At 43.4% G+C, this 24,639-nt stretch overlaps 1 protein-coding gene across 2 annotated transcripts; it reads right to left on the reverse strand.

Annotated features, from left to right (window-relative positions):
* Nucleotides 1-7,936: 7,936 nt before the first annotated feature.
* On the reverse strand, nucleotides 7,937-24,305 carry RAMAC (RNA guanine-7 methyltransferase activating subunit). Of its 2 annotated transcripts, none has more exons than XM_087972635.1 (4): nucleotides 24,182-24,305; nucleotides 22,425-22,571; nucleotides 15,847-16,023; nucleotides 7,937-8,711 (listed from the first exon to the last, which is right to left on the reverse strand). In XM_087972635.1, the coding sequence occupies exons 2-4, from the start codon at nucleotides 22,559-22,561 to the stop codon at nucleotides 8,510-8,512; spliced, it is 516 nt and encodes a 171-aa protein (XP_087828761.1). In that variant the 5' UTR covers nucleotides 22,562-22,571; nucleotides 24,182-24,305; the 3' UTR covers nucleotides 7,937-8,509. The 2 variants fall into 2 exon arrangements, with proteins under 2 accessions (XP_087828761.1, XP_087828762.1); XM_087972636.1 differs by having other exon boundaries at nucleotides 24,186-24,284.
* Between the last annotated feature and the right edge of the window lie 334 nt (nucleotides 24,306-24,639).

Genomic DNA, 24,639 nt, shown 5'->3' on the forward strand with positions numbered 1-24,639 from the left:
TCCTGGTTTGTCATTTGTATTTCTCTTTTGATTTTTAAAGTTTCAGTTAGTTTCTTTTATACGTCCAATCGAGTATCTTTTTCCAAATCATTCTCTTGCCCTGTCATTTGTGGTACCTCTGAAATTCTTGATGTTATTCCCCCAGGCTGATTTCTTCTTGTTTGCTCCTAATTTAAGAATCGCTTCCCTGCTACAAATGGCAGCAACTACACATAGATGACCCCTTTATATTGCTATGCCCCAAAGGCGGATTGTGCTTTTATTACATAGCGCACCATTTTTCTCACTAGCTGCTCTTTCTGGAGGTTTTTATTAGGAAAAAAATCAACTTAACGTTGGCAGGTGATTGCATCAACAGATTTGGAGTTTTCCACCTGCATCTTCCTAAATTCTTCTTTTCTTAGATCTTTATAAATAGGAAGTCTGCTTCTTTGAAATTTTAAATTTCTTGCTGCAAAGCCCTTTTGGGGCGGGGGCACTTTTGGGAAATACAGGTAGTCCTCGGTTTATAAGAGTTCATATAGTGAGCGTTCAAAGTTACAACGGTACTGAAAAATGTGACTTATGACTGTTTTTCACAGTTATGATCTTTGCAGTATCCCCATGGTCACGTGATCAAAATTCAGAGACTGGATCCTATTTATAACGGTTGCTATGTCCCAAGGTCACGTGATACCCTTTTGCGACCTTCTGACAAGCAAAATCCACGGGGAAGCCAGATTCATTGAACAACCATGTTGTTCACTTATCCACTGTGTCAAAAAATGTTGTAAAATGGGGCAAAACTCACTTGTTTCACTTAACAAGAGAAATTTTGGGCTCAATTGTGATTGTAAGTCGAGGACTACCTGTAAAAAGAAAATAAGTTCTTTAAAGATTGAATTGGGATACAGTGGGTGAGACTCGGGGGTGGGATTCAACCGATAACTGGTTTGGTGAGCATAACGCTTTGCACAGCATGCGCAGTGTTTGAAAATCATCTCCTGCAATGAGCTGTGCCGTACAAAGCAGCTGAGGTTGAAAAAGCAGGAAATAAAGGACAGGTGAGAGCCCGGGCAGCTGGGCGGCTGGTCCAAACAAAAGAACAGAAGATCGTTGGAACGAACCGGTTCCCTCTCAGCTGATCTTTGAAGCTACCGGTTCGGCTAAACCAGGCTGAGCCAGTAGAATCCCACCTCTGGTGAGAGTAGAAGAGCAAACAATGGACAACCGACACACAACTTGGCAGCCTGACAATTTCAGGCTTTTCTTTCTTTGTTACAAGTGTCTAATCTTCGTTTACTTTATTCTCTGCACTGACATGCTGACGGTGGTTGTTGTTTTTTTAAACGGTTATTTAAAAGCCGCAGTTGTTTTACAACTCCCCCTACATGTTGTTCTGCCCACCCTTGCTGTAATTTTTCTTGCCTCGTGGCCTGTGCTTTTGAAGGTGACCTTCTCTTGCTCACCTATTCAGAAGGTAGAAGAGGTTTAACAACACTGTGTACATTGTGCTAATGAAATATTTATAAGCCGCCTTTCGGCAGCAAATCTATCCAAGGAGCGAAGCAAACAAAGGATACGGATAAAAATAAAACAGTGCATTAATTATTTATTCTAGTACCCATTTAAAATGCCAAATGTGCTAGGCCTCCTGTCCTTGTCCTTCCCTGGGGTCCTTCTCTGCTGGTTCCACGTCAGCTCAGCTGACAGAAGTAAATCATCCCGAATTTTCCTTCTTTTGATGGCTAAAATCTCAGAAATCGGAGGAAAAACCAGCAATTCAGGATCCAAACTGGGAGGAATGTTGCAAAAACCTTTGATTGTCTCTTTTTAGCTTTTGAGTGATGTCTGATAGCTTGTTGTTTTGTGTAATAGTTGATGGTGCAGGATACACAGCCATGGCAAGAGGATTACATATGATTTGATTTGATAATGTGCCATTAGTTTCTGGCCCACTTTGTTCCTTCTGGCTGTTCCAAAGATCCATTCGTCATTATTTAAACTCTGCTGCTGGTCATCTTCTATTCCAGGGGTGGGCAAACTTTTTTGGCTCGGGGGCCGCATTGACTTTTAAAATTTGACAAACGGGCCGGGTCAGGACAAGATACGATACATATACATCAGCAGGGCTGACCCTCCCTCTTGAACCAACATCTAATTGGGGGGAGCAGACCGGCCTTCAGTCTCTTGCGAGAAACTGCTGGCTAACCCTGCAAACCGCTTGCCGAGATGTGTGTGTGTGGGGGCTTTCGCCTGCCTTTCCCCCCGCTCCGGCCGCCAGTTGCTCCTTGGGGCGCAGCTCTTAAAAGCCTGCTCCCAGCACCCGAGCAACTTCCCAGCAACTTTCAGCTTCCTTTTAACTCGCGGGCGCTCACGACTGGCCCCGAGCTGCGCGGCGCAGGGGAAACCCGGAGCGCTGCCGGGTCGCCTCCTCCAAGCAGCCCGCCCACCCACCGGGCAGAACCCTTCCCGCTCCTCGGCAGGAAGACGCTCCCGCCTGCAAACTTTGCCTGTGCAAACTTTAAGCCTGGAAGCCCCGGAAATCCAAGCAACTTCCCAGCAACTTTCGGCTTCCTTTTGACTCGCAGGTACTCGCGCCTGGCCCTGAGCCGCGCGGCGGAGCGGAAGCCCGGAGCGCCGCCGGGTCGCCGCCTCCAAGCAGCCTGCCCACCCGCCGGGCGGAACCCTTCCTGCTCCTCGGCGGGAAGACGCTCCCGCCTGCAAACTTTGCCTGTGCAAAGTTTAAGCCTGAAGCCCTGGAAACCCGAGCAACTTTCCAGCAACTTTCGGCTTCCTTTTAACTCGCAGGCGCTCGCACCTGGCCCCGAGCGCGCGGCGGAGGGGAAGCCCGGAGCGCCGCTGGGTCGCCTCCTCCAAGCAGCCCGCCCGCCCGCCGGGTTTCCCCTCCGCCGCGCGGCTCAGGGCCAGGCGCGGCGCCCGCGAGTTAAAAGGAAGCCAAAAGTTGCTGGGAAGTTGCTCGGGTGCTGGAGCAGGCTTTTAAAGTGCCGCCCGAGCAGGACCGCCGAGCCGGAAGCGGGGCACCAAGGCAGGGCAAGGCTCCACCAGCAGCGGCCTAGCTTTAGGTGGCTCCAAGCAGCCCGCTCCAAGCAGCCCGCCCGCCCGCTGGGCGGAACCCTTCCCGCTCCTCAGCAGGAAGACGCTCCAGCCTGCAAACTTTGCCTTTGCAAAGTTTAAGCCTGGAAGCCCTGGAAAAAAAGGGGATCGGCGGGGACTCACCTTCGGAGAGGTCGCACTCAAGGTGATTTCGAACTCCCAGCCGAGGCCTTTGCAAAGTTCTTTTCTTTCCTACCCTGAGAGCGCTCCGCACTGTTTTGCAGCTTTGGGGGCCACGCAGCACAGGGCAATACGCCACGCCCAGCTTTTTTTTCAGGGGCAGGCCGGATTGGACAGACCAACGGGCCGGATGTGGCCCGCGGGCCGTAGTTTGCCCACCCCTGTTCTATTCTCTTTCCTCCTCTGTCTATCTCAGCATTAGAGCTTTCTCCAAAGAATTCAGTCTTTGTCTCTGTAGTGGGATAATTTGAGCCTGGTAATATATGCCTCAAGTGAGAACTGTGTTTTGATTTGATGGATGACCCATTGGTTTGTTTTCTTGGCAGTCCACGGTAGTCTCCGATATCTTCTCCATCAAAAACGGCCATATTCTTTCTATCCTAACCGAATAACAGAGTTGGACGTTACCTTAGAGTCCAACTCTGTTCAAGCAGAAAACCCGCTACCACTTCAGACAAATGGCTGTCCTGTTTCTTCTTAAAAGCCTCCAGTGATGGAACACCCACGAACTTCTGAAGGCAAACTCTTCCACTGGTTGATTATTCTCACTGCCAGGAAAATTCTGCTTAGCTCTAGGTTGCTTCTCTTCTTGATTATTTTCCATTCATTGTTTCTTTTCTTGCTTTCTGGTGCTTTGGAGAATAGCTTGACTCCCTCTTCTTTGTGGCAGCCCCTCAAATATTGGAACACTGCTATCATGTCCCCCCAGACTTCCTTTTTCACTGGACTAGACTATCCTGCATCCATATGTCGTAAAAATGGGAAGCAAGCAAACACACACACACACACACACACACACACAAACACACACACACACACACACACACAGAGGGGATGCAACTGAGAAGAGCAATCTTTGGGTTTCTTGCATCCATGCACACACTCACACATATGTTTGGAGCCCAACGTTCTGAGTTTACAAAATAAATTTTACTTTTCTTTTTTCATTGTTGTCAAAAGGAACTCTGCTCCTCTGGTCTCTGAAGGTCAGTGCTCAGAAAACCACTTTGATTGCCTTTAAAAATAGAACATGAGATAGAAATATTTTAATTGGATGTTTGAATAAGATGCTGTGTAGGTTCTACATGTTTTTGAAATAATGGAAAGAGGTTAGAGAGAGGAAATGAGTTTCTTGGTACCAGCTTCTTAAAAAACACACACACACACTACCCATTCAGGGTGGAAGTGCTTGGAATGAGTATCCTAATTTAGCACTCATTTGCATATAATTATATATAGCTGGTAAGGGCAATTCCAGGCATGTGGGAAGGACCAGTGCCTGCTCTCTCCTAAAGGTTTTAATTTGTCTCTTTGGGTTCTAAAGGGTAGAAAAATGAAGAAAACAGAACATCCTACTTTTCCTCGTGGTTAAAAGGCATTATTGCAGAAATAGATAGCCTTCAGCCTGGCTAATGGGAAGAAAACTACATCATTCGCTGGTCCAGTCACTGTGGCTCAGCCAAACCACTTTTAAGGTCATTGTGAGCACGAATTCGGACAACCCCAGCTGTCCGATAACTTGAAAGGAAGCCACTGCTCCATAATCTTTATTGCCTTTTAAAAACAATTTGCCTTGTGGAATGCCATTGTGATACCATGCTGGCTTCTGCGCCCTGTCTGACCAAAATTTAGGATTTCGGGAAAAGCTGTTTGTAAAAGACAGGTGGCAGGAGGCCATCTTGTTGTGGCCTGTCGGCCGCCGGCCCCTCCAGCAGCCAAATTAGAGGAAGAGGAGGTTTGGGAGTCAGGGTCAGGGCATCAGGGCAACCTGAGAGCTCTGAAGGGGAAGAGGGAATGGAGCTGGCAGAGAGAGAGAGAGACAGACAGAGAGAGAGAGAGAGAGAGAGAGAGAGAGGCAGAGCCTGGGCCGTCTATCAGCCCTCAGAGGGAGAGTCAACAACCCCCAAGTCTGGAGGTGGCTGATGAGGAAGAGGAGGAAGAGCTGGGTCCAGTGCAGATGTTCTGTTTTCGGCTGCGATGGCCTCTTGCAACCTTTTGCCAGCAAAAACGGAGCTTGGGAGAGGGTGCTGCCTGGCCCTCACGAGCTCTGTTTTCGCTGGCAGAGGCGCTGTGAACTGGTCCTTCATTGTTTTCAGGACGGCCTCGCAGGCCAGTTTTAAGTACCCGGTGGGCCAAATCTGGCGCATGCCACGGGCCTTGAGTTTGACACCCCTGATCTAAATGAGACAAGCTGAGATCTGTGGCAAGAGAAGATCACATGTTAAACAAAACCCACAGCTCCCAGCTTCTATATGCTCTTTTTAACAGCGCATGCATCTCATAAACATATCCTGACTTGTAACGAAAAGCTTTTTTAGTCATTCTTTTATAAAGGCAGGTTGTGTTTCCCATCTTCTCTTGTTTATACAGCAGCCTTTTTTTTTCTTCTTTACCCTTCTCTTGCTGTAACAGCAGTACATCGTGATATTTATATTCGGGGCCCGGCAAATCTGTTTGTGATGCATCCTGCTGAGGAACTTAATCAAATGGCATTAAAAGGCCCCGTTCTTCCTACACTAATGGAGCTTATCAGATTGGCTGTGAAACCGAAGGGTTTCTAGGCATCCCTTGATAATAAGGCAGGTAAGACTTAACCCTCTGCCAGCTTAAATCACGGTCTTGTATATCCGTCAGGCCCTTTTAGTTAGCCACTGAATTTGGATGTCGTACGAAAAGGCAATAACCGTTATTCTGTGGTGGATTATATTTTTATTTCAAGGCAGAACTGTGAAGGGGATTTTCTGCCTCGTATGCCAAACAGACTCGCGGTTCGTCCATTTTGCTTCATTAAATCAATCACTGGAGTACGACCATTGTAAGCCACCAAGCAGAATTTGCAAGATAACCCATTGGGGTTTAAACAACTCATCACTCCAACACCCCACCCACGTTGTGACTTAATGGGACAGACGAAGAACCAGTGTGTCTACAGATAACTTCTAGCATCTGAAACCAATGCCCGTCTCATTTAGAAACTAGGAGAGGGTGAGTTCTAGTCCTGCCTTAGGCATGAAAGCCAGCTGGGTGACTTTGGGCCTGTCCCTCTCTCTCTCAGCCCAATCCATCTCACAGGGATGCTGTTATAGGGAATAGAGGAGGAAGAAGCAGTGTTAGTGTCGGCCCTAGAGACATGCCAAATAAATCTGTACTTTGAGGAACATGCCTGCCTTGGAGTTTTGATTCTGTTGGAGATGTTACTTGGAACCCTGACAAGTAGGCTTCAAAAATTTTAGCAATGGGTTCTCTGCCTGGTTGCTAGGTGGGCGTGGCCATGGTGGGCGTGGCCTAGTCAGCCTCCTGCCCCATGGTGGGGGGGATTTGGCCTCCCCGGGCTCCGGAGGCTTTCCTTGAGTCTCTGGGAGGTTGAAAATGGCCTCTCTGGGCTCCGGAGACTTTCTGGAAGCTGGAAACAGGCCCATTTCCGGCCTTCCTGAACTTCTGGGAGGCCTGTTTTTCACCCTTCCCGAGCCTCCCTGAGTGCCCTGCACTTACCTGCATCCAAAATGGGCCACATGGGGACGCGTGGGATGGGCCGGGCCAGCCAGGAGTGGGATTTGGGAGTTCTCTAAACTGCACAGAATCTTAGCTTGGGGGCTCTCCCAAACCCCTGCGAACCCGCAGCAGCCCATCCCTGCACAGAATGCAATACAGGGAAACAAAATGTTCTTTGTTTGTGGCTTGATGTGAAACAATAGCCACAGCCTATTGCACGAGGTCATTGTGGTTTATTCAGTAACCACAGTACAGCAAACTACAGCTTAATGAGACGTTGAGCATCTTGTAAGCGTTAAGGTTTCAAGGATATGTTTGCGACCACTTATGGATTTTGCTCTTGGGGTGGGGGGAAAAATGAAGCTTTGATTTTGGGTTTTACGGATTAGATTGATTTGTTGTTATAGAAACAACTGGCTTATATTATTATGGAAAAGTACAAAGTTGAGGTTTGATGTTACTGCAAGAGAGGGAGTCAGAAGTCAATTTTTTTAAAAAAAAAATTCTCCTCCCCTCTAGTGTCCTATTATTTGCTTTTAATTTTCTTGTATTTTATTCTAAGAAAAGGTTATAAATTAAAAAAAAAAGCTTATGTTTGCAATACCATCGTGGCTCAGTGTGTCACACACAAGCTCAATCAGTAGGACGAGTTTATATTTGAATGTGTTAATGGAGTTTGGCAGTTTGTGTATTTCACCGATCCACAGTTTAGTTTAACTCTGAATTAGCATGTTGTATCAAGACAGGCTAACCCTTAAGGCAGGGGTCTCCAAACTTGGCAACTTTAAGACTTGTGGACTTCAGCTTCAATTCTGGGAGTTGAAGTCCACAAGTCTTAAAGTTGCCAAGTTTGGGGACCCCGCCTTAAGATGTGTAATCGATGCTGTACTAAAAAAAAATGTATGATGAAGTTGATCCATTAAACAAGACCCCAGAGATGGCAAAAACGCCCCCCTCCTTGCCATGGTGCAGGAGGCCGGCTAGGCTATGCTCACCATGGCCGCGCCCACCCAACAACTGGGCAGACAGCCCTTTGCTAAAAATTTTGAAGCCCACCCCTGGTTATACGTCAAATAAAAAAATAAATCCAGCCCTTCATTGTATATTATTCCATGTATGATAATCACCCACTTTGCCGAAATCCGAGCATAGATACAACGGGATGCCATTTAATTACAACAAATGTTGCTTTAATGCAGAAACAAAACAGGCCTTCAATGCAGCACGTTTTACAATCATCTCCCTGTTTATGTGACATTTTAGCTTAATCGCTTGCAAATTAAAACTGGAAGGGTAATCGCCCTGCACAGATAAACACAGGCATAATCCAAAGCATAAACAAAATAAAACCCACAAATGCAACCCGAATTTTTTTTCCCCCATCGTGACATATTACTGATATTCCTCAAAGTGTTCCTCATTGGTAACAACACTGCATGAGTCAGGAGAAAGATCAACTCCTCTCGGCCAAAATCAGATGCTCCTAACGGCCCCCAGTTTCCTTTTTAGCAAATTACAGACGTCAAGATGAAAAAAACAGCAGAGCAACAAACTCACAGCTTAGCTGCTCCCCTCCAACATCACCACCCCTTGTCTTTGGGGTTGAACCCACTGCATATAAATACACAAAATATTTCTACGTGATGTATGAAATGTTTGAAATACAATAAAATGAAGGTTCCTCTTTGGAACCCCTGCAGCGGCGTTCGGTTACACTGAAATGCCAAGGCCGGCTGGCGTGCTAGTAGCGGCCATATCGCGGCTCCTGGAAATAGGATCCGTAGCCGCGCTGCGGCCAGCCATGTTGAGGATAGGACGACTGCCCGTGTTGGTGCGGCTGATAGCTAGTGCCGTAGCCTTTCTCGTGCCACTGCTCAGACCTGTAGCCTCCCGGGTGGTCGTATCGGGGTCCCCTGTTTCGGAATTGCCGGCTGTCTCTGAATCTATGCAAAGGGAAACATGGCATGCTGAACACACAAGGTTCATTTTCAGAGTTACATCCCCGGCATTATCCCAGCACAGCACATCCATTTCGAAGAAGAAAAGTGTTAAGAGATAGAACTTGACTTACAAAACATTGAGCCCAGCGTTTATGTCGCTGTGTGAAACATTGGTTAGGTGGGTTGGGCCCCATTTTATGATCTTTCTTGGCACACCTGTTAAGTGAATCGCTGCAGTTTCCTTCTCTTTTTTTGCAATTTTTTTTTTACCATATAAGGAAAGAGCAACAATTTCATTGTCTATATAAGGGGTCCCCAAACTTAGCAACTTTAAGACTTGTGGACTTCAACTCCTAAAATTCTCCAGCCAGCATAGCTGGAGAATTCTAGGAATTGAAGTCCACACTGGACAATTCTAGGAGTTGAAGACCACAAGTCTTAAAATTGCCAAGTTTGGGGATCCTGGCCTACCAGATTAAACCAAGCTGGATTTGCATATTATTCCAGGTGTTGTACAAATTCACGAAAGCTACATTTCAGAGAATTGAAGAAAGAAGATAAATGGAAAATGATTTGTGAGTAGAATTCTGGGAGCTGAAGTCCACAAGTCTTAAAGTTGCCACGGTTGGAGACCTCTGATTTAGGAAACCTTTGAAGAGCTTAGAATTTGGACCGAGCCACTTCTTCCCCCATCCTTTTTTTCAAGTAATTTAACCTGGTGTCGCTCTGGGTAGCTCCACTATCGTTCTTATCTCTCCCGACTGGAATTGAGGGCGGGGTCTAGTCCTCACCATCTGTTGTGGTTAGCCAGCAGAATCGGACCATGGGGAAGAACGGGGACCAGTCCAGGAGTCTGGGGAGGACTCGGATGAGGGTCCTACGTTTGATGCAGAGATGGGGCCAGGACCATCTGGGAGTGGGGTGCTGACTCCGGAGCCTCTGGAGTCTGGCAGCAGTGAGGCAGAGGAACAAGGGGAGCCTGTTCCCAGTGCGTGTCTGCACAGAGCTGCCTGAAGGCAAGAGCAGTTAAGACAAAAGGGGCAACTCGGGAGTAAGGCTGGGAGGCGATTGCCCCGCCCATAAGGTATAAAGGAAGTGCAAAGGTAGAGAAACCTTTGCAGGAAGCAAAGTCGTTCACTCTGATCAGTCTGGACTCTGAAAGCTCCGTGTTTAATTTGTTCTCCATTTTGGTTTTGAAAGACTAATTGGGACTTTAGTCGTTGGCAGCACTTCAAGTCAGATAAGGTGCGTTCTTATCAGAATTCTTCCAAATAACTTTGGCAGACGTTCCTGGGACTATTTATAACTGGTTGAAACTCATTCCGGGCTGTGAATGATGATAATTCACAGCCATTGAACTAAAATAAAAGGGGTTTGGATTTTATGTGTGTTTGTTGGTGTCTCAGGAAGACTTGGTCAGAACACCACCCAGAGAAGACCTCAGTTAAAGAGGGAAGGAGACAGCAAAGAAAAAGTGGGGAATTAGCACAAGCCAGTGGTAGGACAAAATTTAACTTCTTTTTCCTGGTTCTGGTAAGGAGTCTGGAAGCTAAACCATACGATGAATGACTGAGGGAACTGGGTATGTTCCAGTCTAACAAAGAGAAGGACTAGGGGTGATATGATAGCAGTCTTCCAGAACCTGAAGGGTTATCACAAAGAAAAGGGAGTCAACTGATTGTGCAAAGCACCTAAGGGGTAGGGCAATGGATGATCATTAAAGAGAGATCCAACCTAGAACTAAGGAGAAATTTCCTGACAGAACAATTAATCAGTGGAACAACTAGTCTACAGAAGCTGTGAATTCTCCAACATTGGAAGTTCTCAAGAAGGGACGGGATGGTCATTTGTATGGAATGCTATAGGATCTCCTGCCCTGGGGAGAGGATTGGGCTAGAAGGCCTCCAAGGTCCCTGCCAAACCTCAGCCTTCCATCCTTCCAAGGTAGGTAAAATGAGGACTCAGATTGTTGAGAGCAACATGCTGACCCTGTAAACCTCTTAGAGAGGGCTGCGAAGCACTGTGAAGCGGTATATAAGTCTAAGTGCTATTGCTAAGTAAGAAGGAAGGAAAGAAGGAAGGAAGGAAGGAAGGAAGGAAGGAGGGAGGAGGGAGGGAGGAAGAAGGAAGGAAGGAAGGAAGGAAAGAAGGAAGGAAGGAAGGAAGGGAGGAAGGGAGGAAGGAAGGAAGGAAGGAAGGAAGGAAGGAAAGAAGGAAGGAAGGAAGGAGGAGGAGGGAGGAGGGAGGAAGGAAGGAAGGAAGGAAGGAAAAAGAAGGAAGGGGAGGAGGAGGAGGAAGGAAGGAAGGAAGGAAGGAGGAGGGAGGAGGAGGAAGGAAGGAAAGAAGGAAGGAAAGAAGGAAGGAAGGAAGGAAGGAAGGAAGGAAAGAAGGAAGGGAGGGAGGGAGGGAGGGAGAGGAGGGAGGAAGGAAGGAAGGAAGGAAGGAAGGAAGGAAGGAAGGAAAGAAGGAAGGAAGGGAGGGAGGGAGGGAGGAAGGAAGGAAGAAGGGAGGGAGGGAGGAGGGAGGAAGGAAGGAAAGAAGGAAGGAAAGAAGGAAGGAAGGAAGGAGGAAGGAAAAAGGAAGAAGAAGGAAGGAAGGAAGGAAGGAAGGAAGGAAGAAGGAAGGAAGGAAAGAAGGAAGGGAGAGGAGGGAGGAAGGAAGGAAGGAAGGAAGTTAGAGCCATGGTGATGCAGTAGCTACAAGCAGCATTGCAGGCTAACTCTGCCCACTGTTAGGAGTTCGATCCTGATTGGCTCAAGGTTGACTCAGCCTTCCATCCTTCTGAGATGGGTAAAATGAGGACCCAAATTGTTGTTCCAACCCTATTTTTCTACATTCTTGCCATCCGAGGCAGCCATCCGAGGCAGAAAAGGCAGCTAAATTCAAACAACCTCGGGAGGCGTTGCTGGGCAGGGCTGGTGCATTAACTCTGGCAGATCCCAACTTGTTAGGATCTTCTTCATACCTCGACTCTCTCTACAAGAAAAGCTAGTCTGGCTAACAGACAAAAATGGTATAAAACACCATCAGCTGCTGAAGGGCCACACCTTGTCCGCCCTTGTTGTAGAGAGACAAAGCCAAGAAACAAGTTGTTCTGAAGACTCCATGCCACTTCTTGGCTGGCATCATCTACCTTCTTCATATCACTCTAAACTATCTCCATTACATTCTGAAGCACAACAAAGCAGTTTTCCAAAAGAAAGCAATTCTTCCCTGTGAGAGAATTAGAAATATATCTCTTTTTTCTTTCTTTTTTTAAGAAAGGGAGGTGACAGAAAAGAGAGACAGTTTCTCTTTCGAGCTGACTAATTAAAACAATGGTTGGGAATTTGGAATCCAAACCATAAATCACATTAATTGCTTAGTTTTTCCTTTCGTCTGACTGCTTTAGACTTATATACCACTGTACAGTGCTTTTACAGACCTCTCTAAGTCTGTGCCGCGGCCCGGTACCGGCATCACAAAATCATCCGCGGCCCGGTACCGGCATGGCAAGGTGAGCCGATCGACCGGCCAGCCAGCTGTCCCCCGCTTCTCCCCGCCACCTTCAACTCCTCCTTTGTACCTGTGTCGATGGGCTTCACGACGGCTTCGGGACGGTCGCTCGGCTTGCCTTGCCATGCGTGCTGAAAGAATCCTCGCGCCTTAGTTTTGTTCGAAGCCGCCCCCCCCCTCGATGAAACTAAGGCGCGAGGATTCTTTCAGCACCCAAACGCCGCTCTCTACCCGGAAAAGCTTACCGGAAGCACTTTTTCATCAAAACAAGATGGCGGCGCCCAGCAAACCAGCGGCCCGGTAGAAATTGTTCCACGGACCGGTACTGGTCCGGGGACCGGTGGTTGGGGACCCCTACTCTACAGAGTCAGCCTATTGCCCCCAACAATCTGGATTTTATCGACCTCCGAAGGATGGAAGGCTGAGTCAACTTAAGCTGGCCAGGATCGAACTGCTGGCAGTGTGCAGAGTTAGCCTGCAGTACTAATCACAGGGAAGGAAGGAAGGAAAGGAAAGGAAAGGAGGGGAAGGGAAGGGAAGGGAAGGGAAGGGAAGGGAAGGGAAGGAAGGAAGGAAGGAAGGAAGGAATAGCACTTAAGAGTTATATACTGCTTCCCAGTGCTTCCCAGCCCTCTCTAAACAGTTTACGGAATCAGCCTCTTGCCCTCAACAACCTGGGTTCTCATTTTACCAACCTCGGAAGGATGGAAGGCTGAGTCAACCTTTAGCTGGCCAGGATTGAACCGCTGGCAGTGGGCAGAGCCATTCTAACCACTACGCCACCATGGCTCCTTTAACTTAGTGCCCTATTTCTGCTTCAGCTATTCTAAGATGTAAAACAAGGATCACTTGCCAAGGACATGTTGCCCTTTCTATGTTTCTCTCTCCCTGCTTGTCTTAAGGGTTATTTTTTTACCTCTTTTCCTAACACCTTGAGATTCAGTATGAGCATCACAGCATGCAGTCTAAAGCCCAGAATTTTCTCCTCTTTTGCAAATGCCAACCGCCAATTTTAAGTTCAAGCTAAGGTCAGAGGCAGAATCTGAAGCCAAGAGGAAAAGGATCAAATAATGTCTGTGAGACGTAAAATCTTAGGTGTCTGGGGGGAAAGAACAGAAAAGTGCATGTTCAGCAGTTGCCAAGAATCAGAAATAGTGAAGATCACTTTTGGTGACCATACCACAAAAAAAGAGGTGGAGACTTTGGAAAAAGTTCAGAGAAGAGCAAAGGCCTGGAGAACCAGAGGAAGAACGGCTGCAGGTCTTGGGCTAGTCTAAAGAAAAGAAGAATTAGGGGTGACAGGATAGCAGTATATTCCGGTATTTGAGGGGCTGCCACAAAGAAGAGGGGGTCAAATTATTCTCCAAAGCCCCAAAGGGCAGGACAAGAAACAATGGTTGGAAACTAATCAAAGAGAAAAGCAATCTGGAATTAAGGAGAAACTTCCTCACAAGGAGGACAATTAAGAGCTTTGCCTCCAGAAGTTATGGTTGAGGTTTTTAAGAAGAGACTGGACGGTCGTTTGTTTGAGATTGGATCGGCTCTCCTGCTTCAGCAGAGGGCGGGACTAGAAGTCCTCCAAGATCCCTTCCACCTCTATTCTATTCTAAAAAGATCAAATTCGATTATTTAAAAATGAGTATGGTGGTGTTCCTTTGACAACCAGAAAAAAAAAAATTCTGTTGCTCAGCACAATTCCTTTTTTTTTTGGGGTGGGGGTGGGGTGGGGTGTAAATAACCCTGCCAAGTTATTTGGCAGGTCAGAAACAGCCTGGAATTCTTGTCTCTGCCAAAAACATCCTACTTCACCACCGGTAAACTATTGGTGCCGTGTTTTCAAAAGTTTCAGTTCATTCCTCTTAGCCTGAGAAGCTGTTGTTTTGCATCGCTTGTGACACTGCAGGCCATGTCAGTTAAAGAAAGGTTCCAAGTCTTTCTTTTTTTTAAACAGCCAACTGGACTGATTTTTTTTAGGAAGAACAAGAAGAAGAAGACAATTCACTTCCAACCCAGGAAGCTTCATCAGTTCTAACAGGCAATGGGAGAGATGGAAGGATGGTTACCGACAGTTGTGATTAGTTGGGGGTTGGGGGTGGGTGGGTTGGAAGGATAAGTTCTGACAGGATGGTGGGAGGGGAAATGGAAAGATTGTGTTTCTTTGCAGTCATCTGGTTTTAGCAATAGCAATAGCACTTACATGCTGCTTCACAGTGCTTTCCAGCCCTCTCTAAGCAGTTTACAGAGTCACCATATTGCTCCCAAGAATCCGGGTCCTCATTCGACCCACCTCGGAAGGATGGAAGGTTGAGTCAACCTTGAGCCAATCAGGATCAGGAACTGCTGGCAGTGGGGAGAGTTAGTTTGCAGTACTGTATTGTAACCACTGCATCACCATGGCTCTTCCTTCTTTCCTTCACCTTCCTTCCTTCCTTCCTTCCTTCCTTCCTTCCTTCCTTCCTTCCTTCCTTCCTTCCTTCCTTCCTTCCTTCCTTCCTTCCTTCCTTCCTTCCTTCCTTCCCTTCCCACTTAGCAATAGCAGTTAGTCTTATATACCACTTCACAGTGCTTCACAGCCCTCTCTAAGCGGTTTAGAGAGTCAGCAGGTTGTCCCCAACAATCTGGGTCCTCATTTTACCCACCTCGGAAGGACGGAAGGCTGAGTCAACCTTGAGCCAATCAGGATCAGGAACTGTTGGCAGTGGGCAGAGTTAGCTTGCAATGCTGCATTGTAACCACTGCATCATCATGGCTCTTCCTTCCTTCCTTCCTTCCTTCCTTCCTTCCTTCCTTCCTTCCTTCCTTCCTTCCTTCCTTCCTTCCTTCCTTCCTTCCTTCCTTCCTTCCTTCCTTCCTTCTTTCCCACTTAGCAATAGCAGTTAGTCTTATATACCACTTCACAGTGCTCTACAGCCCTCTCTAAGCGGTTTACAGAGTCAGCCTCTTGCCCCCAACAATCTGGGCCCTCATTTTACCCACCTCAGAAGGATGGAAGGATGAGTCAACCTTGAGCCTGCTGAGATTCGAACTGCCAAATTGCAGGCAGCCGGCAGTCAGCAGAAGTAGCCTGCAGTACTGCATTCTGACCACTGTGGCTCAGTCTTTCACACTTTCTTGAGAGCCATTGAAAATGCTTGGGGTTTTTACCTGCGACCTCAGGGTTGCCTGAATCACAGGTGTGTAATCTTCTCAGAACAGCCAAAAGGACTGCATTGCAAACCGAAGGTCCCCAACTTTCAACAGTTCATGTAGTGACCATTGCAACATCACTGAAAAAAATGACTTGTCACCGTTTCTCACACAACCATCACAGCATCCCCATGTGATCCAAATTCAGACTGGCTCACATTTATGATGTTGGCCATGTCACGGGGTTCCCCCTTCACAAGCAAAGTCGATGGGGAACCCAGACTCATGTTATTAATTTAACAAGTGCAGTGATCCACTTCACAACGGTGGCAAGGAAGGTTGTAACATGCCCACCCCCAAGAAAAAAAAACTCACTTAACGAACGTTTCACTGAGCAACAAAAGTCTTGCCCTCAACTGTGGTCGTAAGCCGAGGACTACCTGTACAGTGTTCACATTTTTTCCCCATCCATACAATAAAAACTTTTTTTAAAAAAGAAAAAAAGCAACTGTAATACCGATCTCTGTAACGCCGGTTACCACCCGATCTGTTTCGCCAGTCTTCTAGTAAGGGAGGCGGATCAGCAGGGCGTTGAACATACTTCTGGTACTCCTCATCTTCGGAAGTGAATCGATGGGCAAACTTATTTTCGTACTTCTGGAGGATCTCCGACACAGAGGGTGCACTTGGTTCTCTGCAAGGTTAAAAAGGATCTCATGAAACGTCTGTAAAAGTGAATGAGTGAATGAGTGAATGAATGAATGAATGAATTCTTTATTGGCCAAGTGTGATTAGACACACAAGGAATTTGTCCTCAGTGCATATGCTCTCAGTGTACATAAAAAGAAAAGAAATTAAAGTTACTGGGACAAACTGGGTGTCAACTCATAAAATATTCTATGTGTTTTTTTAGAGTTGCCAACAAAAAGGGAGGGGGGAGGGGTTTGAAAGCAGTGCAGCAGCTAACTAGGGCAGACAAAACTTTTGCCAGACCAATACTCAAATACAGCTCATCTGTCTAGAATCCGCACTGTATATCGGACATTAATACAATTGAGCGAGTCCAGAAGTATTTCACGAGAAGAGTACTACACTCCTCTGCTCACAACAAAATACCCTACACTACCAGGCTTGAGATTTTGGGCTTGGACAACCTTGAACTATGCCCCCTACAGTTGTACTTAAGCGGAGTACACAAAATTATCTGCTACAATATCCTACCTGTCAATGACTACTTCAGCTTTTTTTAAAAAAAATAAACAAACTTTATTGATTACAAAACCAAAATATCAAACAAACACAACACACAGAAGAAGAAAGAAAAGAATTAGAAAAAAAGAAAATGATTAAAAAACAAACAATTCTATTATCGACAGTCTATGGTTCCTTGTTTGTTATCAATATTGGTGATACATTTACAAATACATCTTATTGCGAATATATAATTATGGTTTACATTTTACATTATTTACTAATATATTTTCTATTTTTGTTCTATCCAGTCATACCAGCATTCCCAGCTTCTATAATATTCTGATGTTTCTTTTTCCTTAAGTGCTAAGGTTAACTTGTCCATCTCTGCACAGGCTGTTATCTTCTGTATAACCATCTCCTCTGTTGGAATATCTGCTTGTTTCCAACACTGTGTAAAGGTTATTCTGGCTGCAGTAAGAATATGCAGTATTATATATTTGACATTTTTAGGAATTTGTCTATTAAATATCCCCAATAGGAAGAATTTTGGTTTTAATTCAATTTGCTCCACCGTTATTTCCTCTAATCATTTTTTTATTCTATGCCAGTATCTTTGGGCTTCAGTGCAGGACCACCACATATGAAAAAATGTTCCCTGTTTCTTTTTACATTTCCAGCAATTTGGATTCATGTTAGGAGACATTTTCGCTATTCTCAAGGGTGAGAGATGCCATCTATAAAACATTTTATAGGCATTTTCTTTATATGCTGCTGATCTTGTAATTTTATTATTCCTTGTCCAAACCTTTTCCCCTTCTAATAATGTAATGCTACGTCCTATGTTTCTGCTCCAAGCTATCATGTTGCCTTTGACTACTTCCTCTTCTAATTCCGTCTCTAGTAAATAATTATAAAATTTAGTTATATTTTTTGTATCTGGACCTAATAAAATTTTATCTATTTGTTGTGCTTTAGTATAAATTCCAAAAATTTTCTTGTCCTGGCTATATCTATTTTGAATTTGCAAGTAAGCCCACCGGTCTACTTGTAGCCCCTGTTCTTGGAGATCTTGCCATGATTTTAAAGTTCCTTGTGCATCAAGAAGGTCTTCGTATTTTATCATTTTATTAAGATCTAGATTATTTGGATGTATCATCGCCTCCATCGCTGAGATCCAAATTGGGATTTTTAAATAATGTTTTTTTTTATTTTGTTCCAATTAGCCAATAAGGAATCTCAAATTATATGTCTCTGGAAATACTTCTGCTTAATTTTCCCAATGTCCCATAAAAATGCATGCCATCCCCTCTGTAAATCATGGCCTTCTAAAAATAAGATCCTTTTATTTGACAGATTTACCCACTCTTTCAACCAGAGTAAGGAGGCTGCACTATAGTATAATTCCCAATTTGGGAGTGCCATACCTCCCCTGCTCTTCATATCTTGCATTGCCTTTAGGTTTATCCTCGGTTTTTTTCCCTTGCCAGATAAATTTGGTGATTATCTTGTTAAGTTCCACGAAGTAATTTTTATGTATTTTTATTTGTATTGTTTGGAATAAGTAAATAAATTTGGGCAGAATATTCATTTTTATAGTGGCAATCCTCCCTAATAAGGAGATTTGCAATTTAACCCAAATCTCTACATCTTTTTTAACTTGCTGTAATAGTTTATTATAATTATTTTCCATTAGAGTTTTGCATTGAGCCGTCAACCAAATTCCTAGGTATTTAACTTTTTTTTACTATTTGTAATCCCATTATCCTTTCCAATTTTAATTTTTGTTTTTCTGTTAAATTTTTAGTTATTAATTTCATTTTTTCCCTATTAATCCCCAAATTGATCTAACTCTTTCAGTAATTCTTGACCTGTTTCAATTGGTTCCTCTATGAAAAATACCATATCATCCGCAAATGACTGGAGTTTATATTCTTCTTTTTTAATTTTTAGTCCTTTTATTCCTGGATTCTGTCTAATTCGTGTAAGCAATGTTTCCAAAGATAATATGAAGAGCAGGGGAGATAATGGACATCCCTGCCTGACTCCTTTCTCTATTTTTATTGAGCGCGTGTACTTTCCATTAATTATAATATTCGCCTTTTGTGAATCATAAATTGTAGTCACGATGTTTTCAAATTTAGTGCCTAGATTCATATTGTAAATTTGTTGAATTAGGAATTGCCAATTTAAATTGTCAAAGGCCTTCTGTGCATCCAAGAATACAAGGGCTATTTGTTTCTCCGGGTGGGCTTCGTAGTATTCCAAAACATTTAATACTATCCTTAAATTATTTCTGATTTGTCTATTAGGAAGGAATCCGTTTTGATCTTTATGTATATATTCATTCAATATTTTTTTCAATCTATTTGCTATAATTGTAGTAAATATTTTGTAATCAGTATTTAACAGGGAAATTGGTCTATAGTTTTGTATATGTCGTGAATCTGAATCTTCTTTCAGAATCAACTATATCAATGTCTCCTTCCATCAATCCGGCATTCTTGCTGCTAGTAGGACCTCATTATATACTTCCACCATGAGAGGTCTTATTTGTTCTCCTATTTTTTTTATAAAGTTCCCCTGATATCCCGTCGGGTCCTGGGGTTTTATTGTTCTTTTGGTTTTCTATTGCTGCTTTTAACTCGGGCCACGTAATATCTCTAATTAACATTTCCTTCATCTCCTCCTTAATTATTTTATATTTAGTAATACCCAAATAGTTTCTTATCATATCCTCATTTACCTCCTTCTTTTTATAAAGATCTTCAAAAAATTTACATGCAATTTCTTTTTTCTGTTCTATAACTTGTTGGGCATCCCCTTTCTCATCTATTAATTGGTAGATCAATCTTTTTTGTTTTTCTTTTTTAAGTTTATAGGCCAACCACCTTCCTGGTTTATTGGCCTGTTCAAAAAATATCTGTCTGGCTGTATTTAACTTTGAGACCATTCCTTCTTGTTCGATTAAATTAAATTTATGTTTAGTTATTATCATCTGTTTTTTCAATTTGCAATCTTTTGGGGTGTTTTGCAGCTGAATTTCTAATTCTTTGATTCTTTGTTCTAATTTATTTTGTTGGGCATATTTTTCTTTATTTCTTTTAGCAGTGTATGATATCGTTATGCCTCTTATTACTGCCTTCATTGTATCCCAAATATTATTTTCTTTTAAAAAATAGTCTAATTCCTCGTCAAGTTTATTCATAAATTCTTTCTCTTTAATTAACTGTGTATTTAAGGTCCACCTTTTCTTGGTTTCTTCCTGCCTTTCCACACTATCTGAATCAGGCTGTGATCTGCCCATTCGTTTGGTAATTTTTTTATCTCTTTTAATTCATTTACTAATTCACCATTCATCCACACCATATCGATTCGTGTCCATGACTGGTGAGGGTTGGAGTAAAATATAAATCACTTTTTCTCAGGGTTTAATTTCCTCCACATGTCTATCAACATGTTAGCTTTTAATCATTTTCTTTTTTTCTATTTCTTTTTTCTTCTTCTTCTGTGTGTTGTGTTTGTTTGATATTTTGGTTTTGTAATCAATAAAGTTTGTTTTTTAAAAAAATGACTACTTCAGCTTCAACCGCAGTAACACACGGGCAAACAATAGATACAAACTCAAAGTAAACTGTTCCAAACTTGATTGCAGAAAGTACAACTTCAGCAACAGAGAGTGGTCGATGCATGGAATGCACTACCTGACTCTGCTGTTACATCCTCTAACCCCCAAAACTTTAACCTCAAACTATCCACTACTGACCTCACCCCATTCCTAAGAGGTCTGTAAGGGGCCTGCATAAGCACACAATCATGCCTACCATCCCTATCCAGTTGTCCCCATTTATTCGTATCTATTTCCCATATTCTTACTTATGTTTATTCTTATATCTATTATCTTGTAAGTGATTATCAAATCAAATCAATCAATCAATCAAATAAATAAATAAATCACACAGAATGAAAACTGTACAATCTCTGATCCATCAGGTTGAAATAAGCCAGCTCTATCAATCTTCCGAGTATTTTATCTGCTTTTCTTAAAGCCAATCTACAGTATGCAGTTTTGTTCTTGCTGCGGTAAACTAGGTTTGGCAATTAGTTACAGCATTTCAGTCTCCTTGAAAGCCTGATGGATTCAACGTAGAACTGGAACAGAAAAAAAAAAACCACACAATCTAAAATGCATTTCTGTGCTTCGAGTCACAGGGAGTCAGTTGACATGTTTGACATTTAATCTTCTGCAGCTTTCAACAATGTCAGAGGATTTCAGCAATTGTGGGCAGGCTATTTATACAACTGCTAAAGATTTTCCTAGAAAACAAGGTTACTATCCCAGTTTGTGACCAACCAGGTTGTAATCTCTAGGTTATTTCTAAAGCGTGTTCTGATCATTCAGCTGTTTTTAGCTTTTTGTGATCTTGTAAACTCATCCTCGCGATAAATTTCCAAGGTAAGCTAATATATTTCAAATACATTTTGGCTGAGGGATCCTTGGTGCTCTCTGAGCTTGCTTATTTTCTTGCAGACGTTTCATTACCCTAACTAAATAACATCATCAGTGCTAGTAAGGAGTCAGTTTTATAATCTGGTATCTTGCTTGTCTATGTGGGTGGGGGTGGACAGACAGACAAGACACCAGAATATAAACTGACAGCAAATTGCATTCCTTACTAGCACTGATGATATTACCTAGCTGGGTAATGAAATGTCTGCAAGAAAACAACCTCAGAGAGCACCAAGTACCCCTCATTTTAACCCTGAGCTACAAATATTCTCCTTTATTGCTACATTCTGGTTGGTATTCATGCAGATATATTTATCGCATGTTTGTTTATTCATGTTTTCATTTATATCTCACCTTTATTATTTTTACAAATAAGTCGGCAAACATATCCAACACATTTTCCTCCTATTTTCCCCAAAACAACAACCCTGTGAGGTGAGTTGGGCTGAGAAAGAGAAGTACTTGGTCCAATGTCACCCAGCTGGCTTTCACGTCTAAAGTGGGATTAGAACTCAGTCTCCTGCTTTCTAATCTGGTGCCTTAACCCACTAGACCTAATATTGCTTGTCTGGTTATGCCCATATATTGTATAAACTTAACTATCTTGATCTTAAACCATTAATCTGTTTGCAAAGCTATATTAGTTTATTCAAAAACCGCAGATAAATAAGCCATAGGGAATCCATAAACATCTACCAGCTGTTTACAATTTTATTAACATTACCATTTATATAAAGGTTTTTCAATTTTCCTTATGGAAATCCCGTGTTCTTAAAACTACAAGATTTGAAAAGCAGCTTACAATTAAAATATTTTTTTTTAAAAAAGTAGCTGAAATGTATAAACAGGGACAGGAAAGCAACAGCCATTGTGGTTAAACATATTGAAGGCACTATAAATAAATCAAGTTGTTATTATACCCATTATACAGGTCAGGATGTAGCAAATACTCTGTGGCAGTCAATTCAATTACTGGGAATTGTCTCTCTAATCTTAAACGTAATATTTGGTCTCTTGTCTTTACGCACTTGAGTAAACAGACTAACATGGCCAGATAAACTTTTATAAAATTCTCATCATATCACATCTGTAAACCATTAACATAGGTAACAGTACATAACCACATTCTTATCGGGGAAAATGTGGAAGGAATTTGCATTTTGATCTATAAAGCACAAAAACAAATATTTTTAATCCTGAAACATACAAGCACAGTCATTTAAAATAAATGTTCCTTAGCCACTGTGGAGCTAGCTATATTTAGGATTTATGGCTTGTTCTGCATTCTGTTATCTTGGTTTAGGATTTTGCCTTTATGGCACACACTGCATAATTGTGACTGCCCACAGTCATCCAACAAAATTTTGAGATAAAGAAAATGTTAACAGACAGACCTGTTCATCCAGTCTTCAATTATAGGAGGTGGATTGGCAGAACTCTGGAGGTATTTTTGGTATTCCTTATCCTCTGTAGTGTATCGATAAGCAAACATACTCTGATAATTCTGAACCACGTCATTAGTAGAAGCCATTCTGGAATTCCTGAAAAAATACATAAAGAATCCCACCATCTGTTATTTCCTGAAAACAAAACACCTGTGTAAATGTTAAATTTGATCATTGTCGACAATCTGGCCATACAAAACCAGTTCAACATAAGCAAGCTTCTCTTTTCTATATTAAGTGATAGCTGTCCTTTAAGTACTGTGAGCCCATAAAATATGCATTTACTCTGAAAGAGTAACTAATGGACATACTGGAACATACTATTTTGTTTCGAGAAAGAGCAAAACAAATAGTATTGTTTAACTATCCTTGTGTATCATCTTCAGACACATTGTTGCAAGGAGATATCAGGACAATCTTAAGAGGCATTGTAGAAGGTAAACGATCAGATTGTCACAGATGTCCAACAAAAAAAACCCTGAAAGTAACAGTCAACCCCAAGAAAAGCATTTGAATCAAAGCAGAGAAGAAATGGAACAGAATACTATGGCTCATAAGAAACGCAGCTTTTAAGCCAACACAACATCCTTCATTTTCCGCGTCGACTATAGCCATGGAGAAAATTCTTGAGGTCTGTTGCCTTGGGGATGAGTTTACCAGAAGCCCATTCATTTTTGAGTAAATCTGATCAGGACTAAAGTTCAGAAGGGCAGGGGAAATATTTACAGTTGCTCATAAGAGAGCAGGAAGTCCCCTCTCCTTGCAAATATCCAGCAAATATCTTCTCTTTTAAGAGGATGCATTGATCTATGCGTAGTGGTTAAGGCATCAGGCTGGAAACCCGAAGGATGTGAGTTGTACTCCTCCTGCTTTGGGGATCAAGACAGGTGGGTGACCCTGAGCCAGTCACTCCCATTCAGCCCTAGAAAGCAAGCAAGGGCAAACCAAAAAACCTTTGTTGTGAAAACGGCAGGGACTAATCAAAAGCAAACTCGAAGGAAGGCATGCACTCACCACCACATAAAACCTATGGAGTCTCTATTCATAAAAAAAAAAAGTTTCTGTTACAGGTGTAATTCTGGGAAAAGCCTTGATGGCCGCTAAACCTTAGGGATATTTCTTGTAATTTCTGCCATCAAGAACACACAGAATAATAAAGTTGGAAAGGGACCTTGGAGGTCTTCTAGTCTAACCCTCTGCTCAAGCAGGAGACCCTATAAAATTCCAGACAAATGAGGCACCTGGGCTCTTTAAGCAACCGCAAAAGGAAGAGAAGTGGCAGCAAGCGGTTGCCTTCTGTCTTTGCTTCCCCCCACCCCCTGCTGTAGATCCAAAATTACACAACGGGTATTTGTGTCATCATCACATAATTACACAACGAGTGGGGGGGAGGGGGTGGTAGGATCAGAGGGATGGGGGGGAAAAAGCCACCCTGATCTGATCTAGATCCCGCTCCACCCTGTCCTTTCCCCCTCCAAACGGTCCTGGGGGAGGAGAGGGGGGGGGCTGCAGAATCCTTGCAAGATCCAGAGGACTAGCTCCCTGATGCAAAAATCAAAACAATCCAGGAAAGGTGAGGGGAAAGGAGACTCCAGTGAATGGCCGGAAGGCTGTTTTTAAAAATCGCCCCCCTCCAGGCTTTAAAACAAGCAATTATTACTATTATTATTATTATTATCATCATCATCATCATTGCATCTCATTACCCACAAAGCGAGGCAAAGGGAAGAGATGCCCCACACCTTCAATCCAGTGCCAGGAGGCTCCTCCCTCCCTTCCGCCCGTTCCTTCCCGCACTTCCGGTTCCGCTTCGCCCCGCCTCCTAGAGGCCGGCCTCGAGGGGTGGGGGGGGCGGACCGGTAGGCGTGGCTTCGGCGCTGTATAAAAGGCAGCCTCGCCTCACAGGAGCGTTTCATTCGGGTGGATTGTGGTGGAACGTTGTTGTTGTTTTGCTTTTTAAATTGGAAGGGATTAAGTCTCAGTTCCAGCGAAGAGATGGAATTAGGTTCCCTCTATCAATTTATTTAGGCAGTTGAGAAGTATATTCCTCAGCCCCCTGAGCAAGTTAGCTTTGTAAAACTTACAGGAATTGCTTTCCTGGATTGTAGCGTTGGTGCCTGGAGTTTGTCGGACGCCTCTATTAAAATTAGAAAAAAGGATAGCA

The sequence above is a fragment of the Notechis scutatus genome, chromosome 11, assembly GCF_049901735.1.
Source record: "Notechis scutatus isolate UNSWTSFEM ecotype Mainland chromosome 11, rNotScu1.2, whole genome shotgun sequence".
NCBI lineage: Eukaryota > Metazoa > Chordata > Lepidosauria > Squamata > Elapidae > Notechis > Notechis scutatus.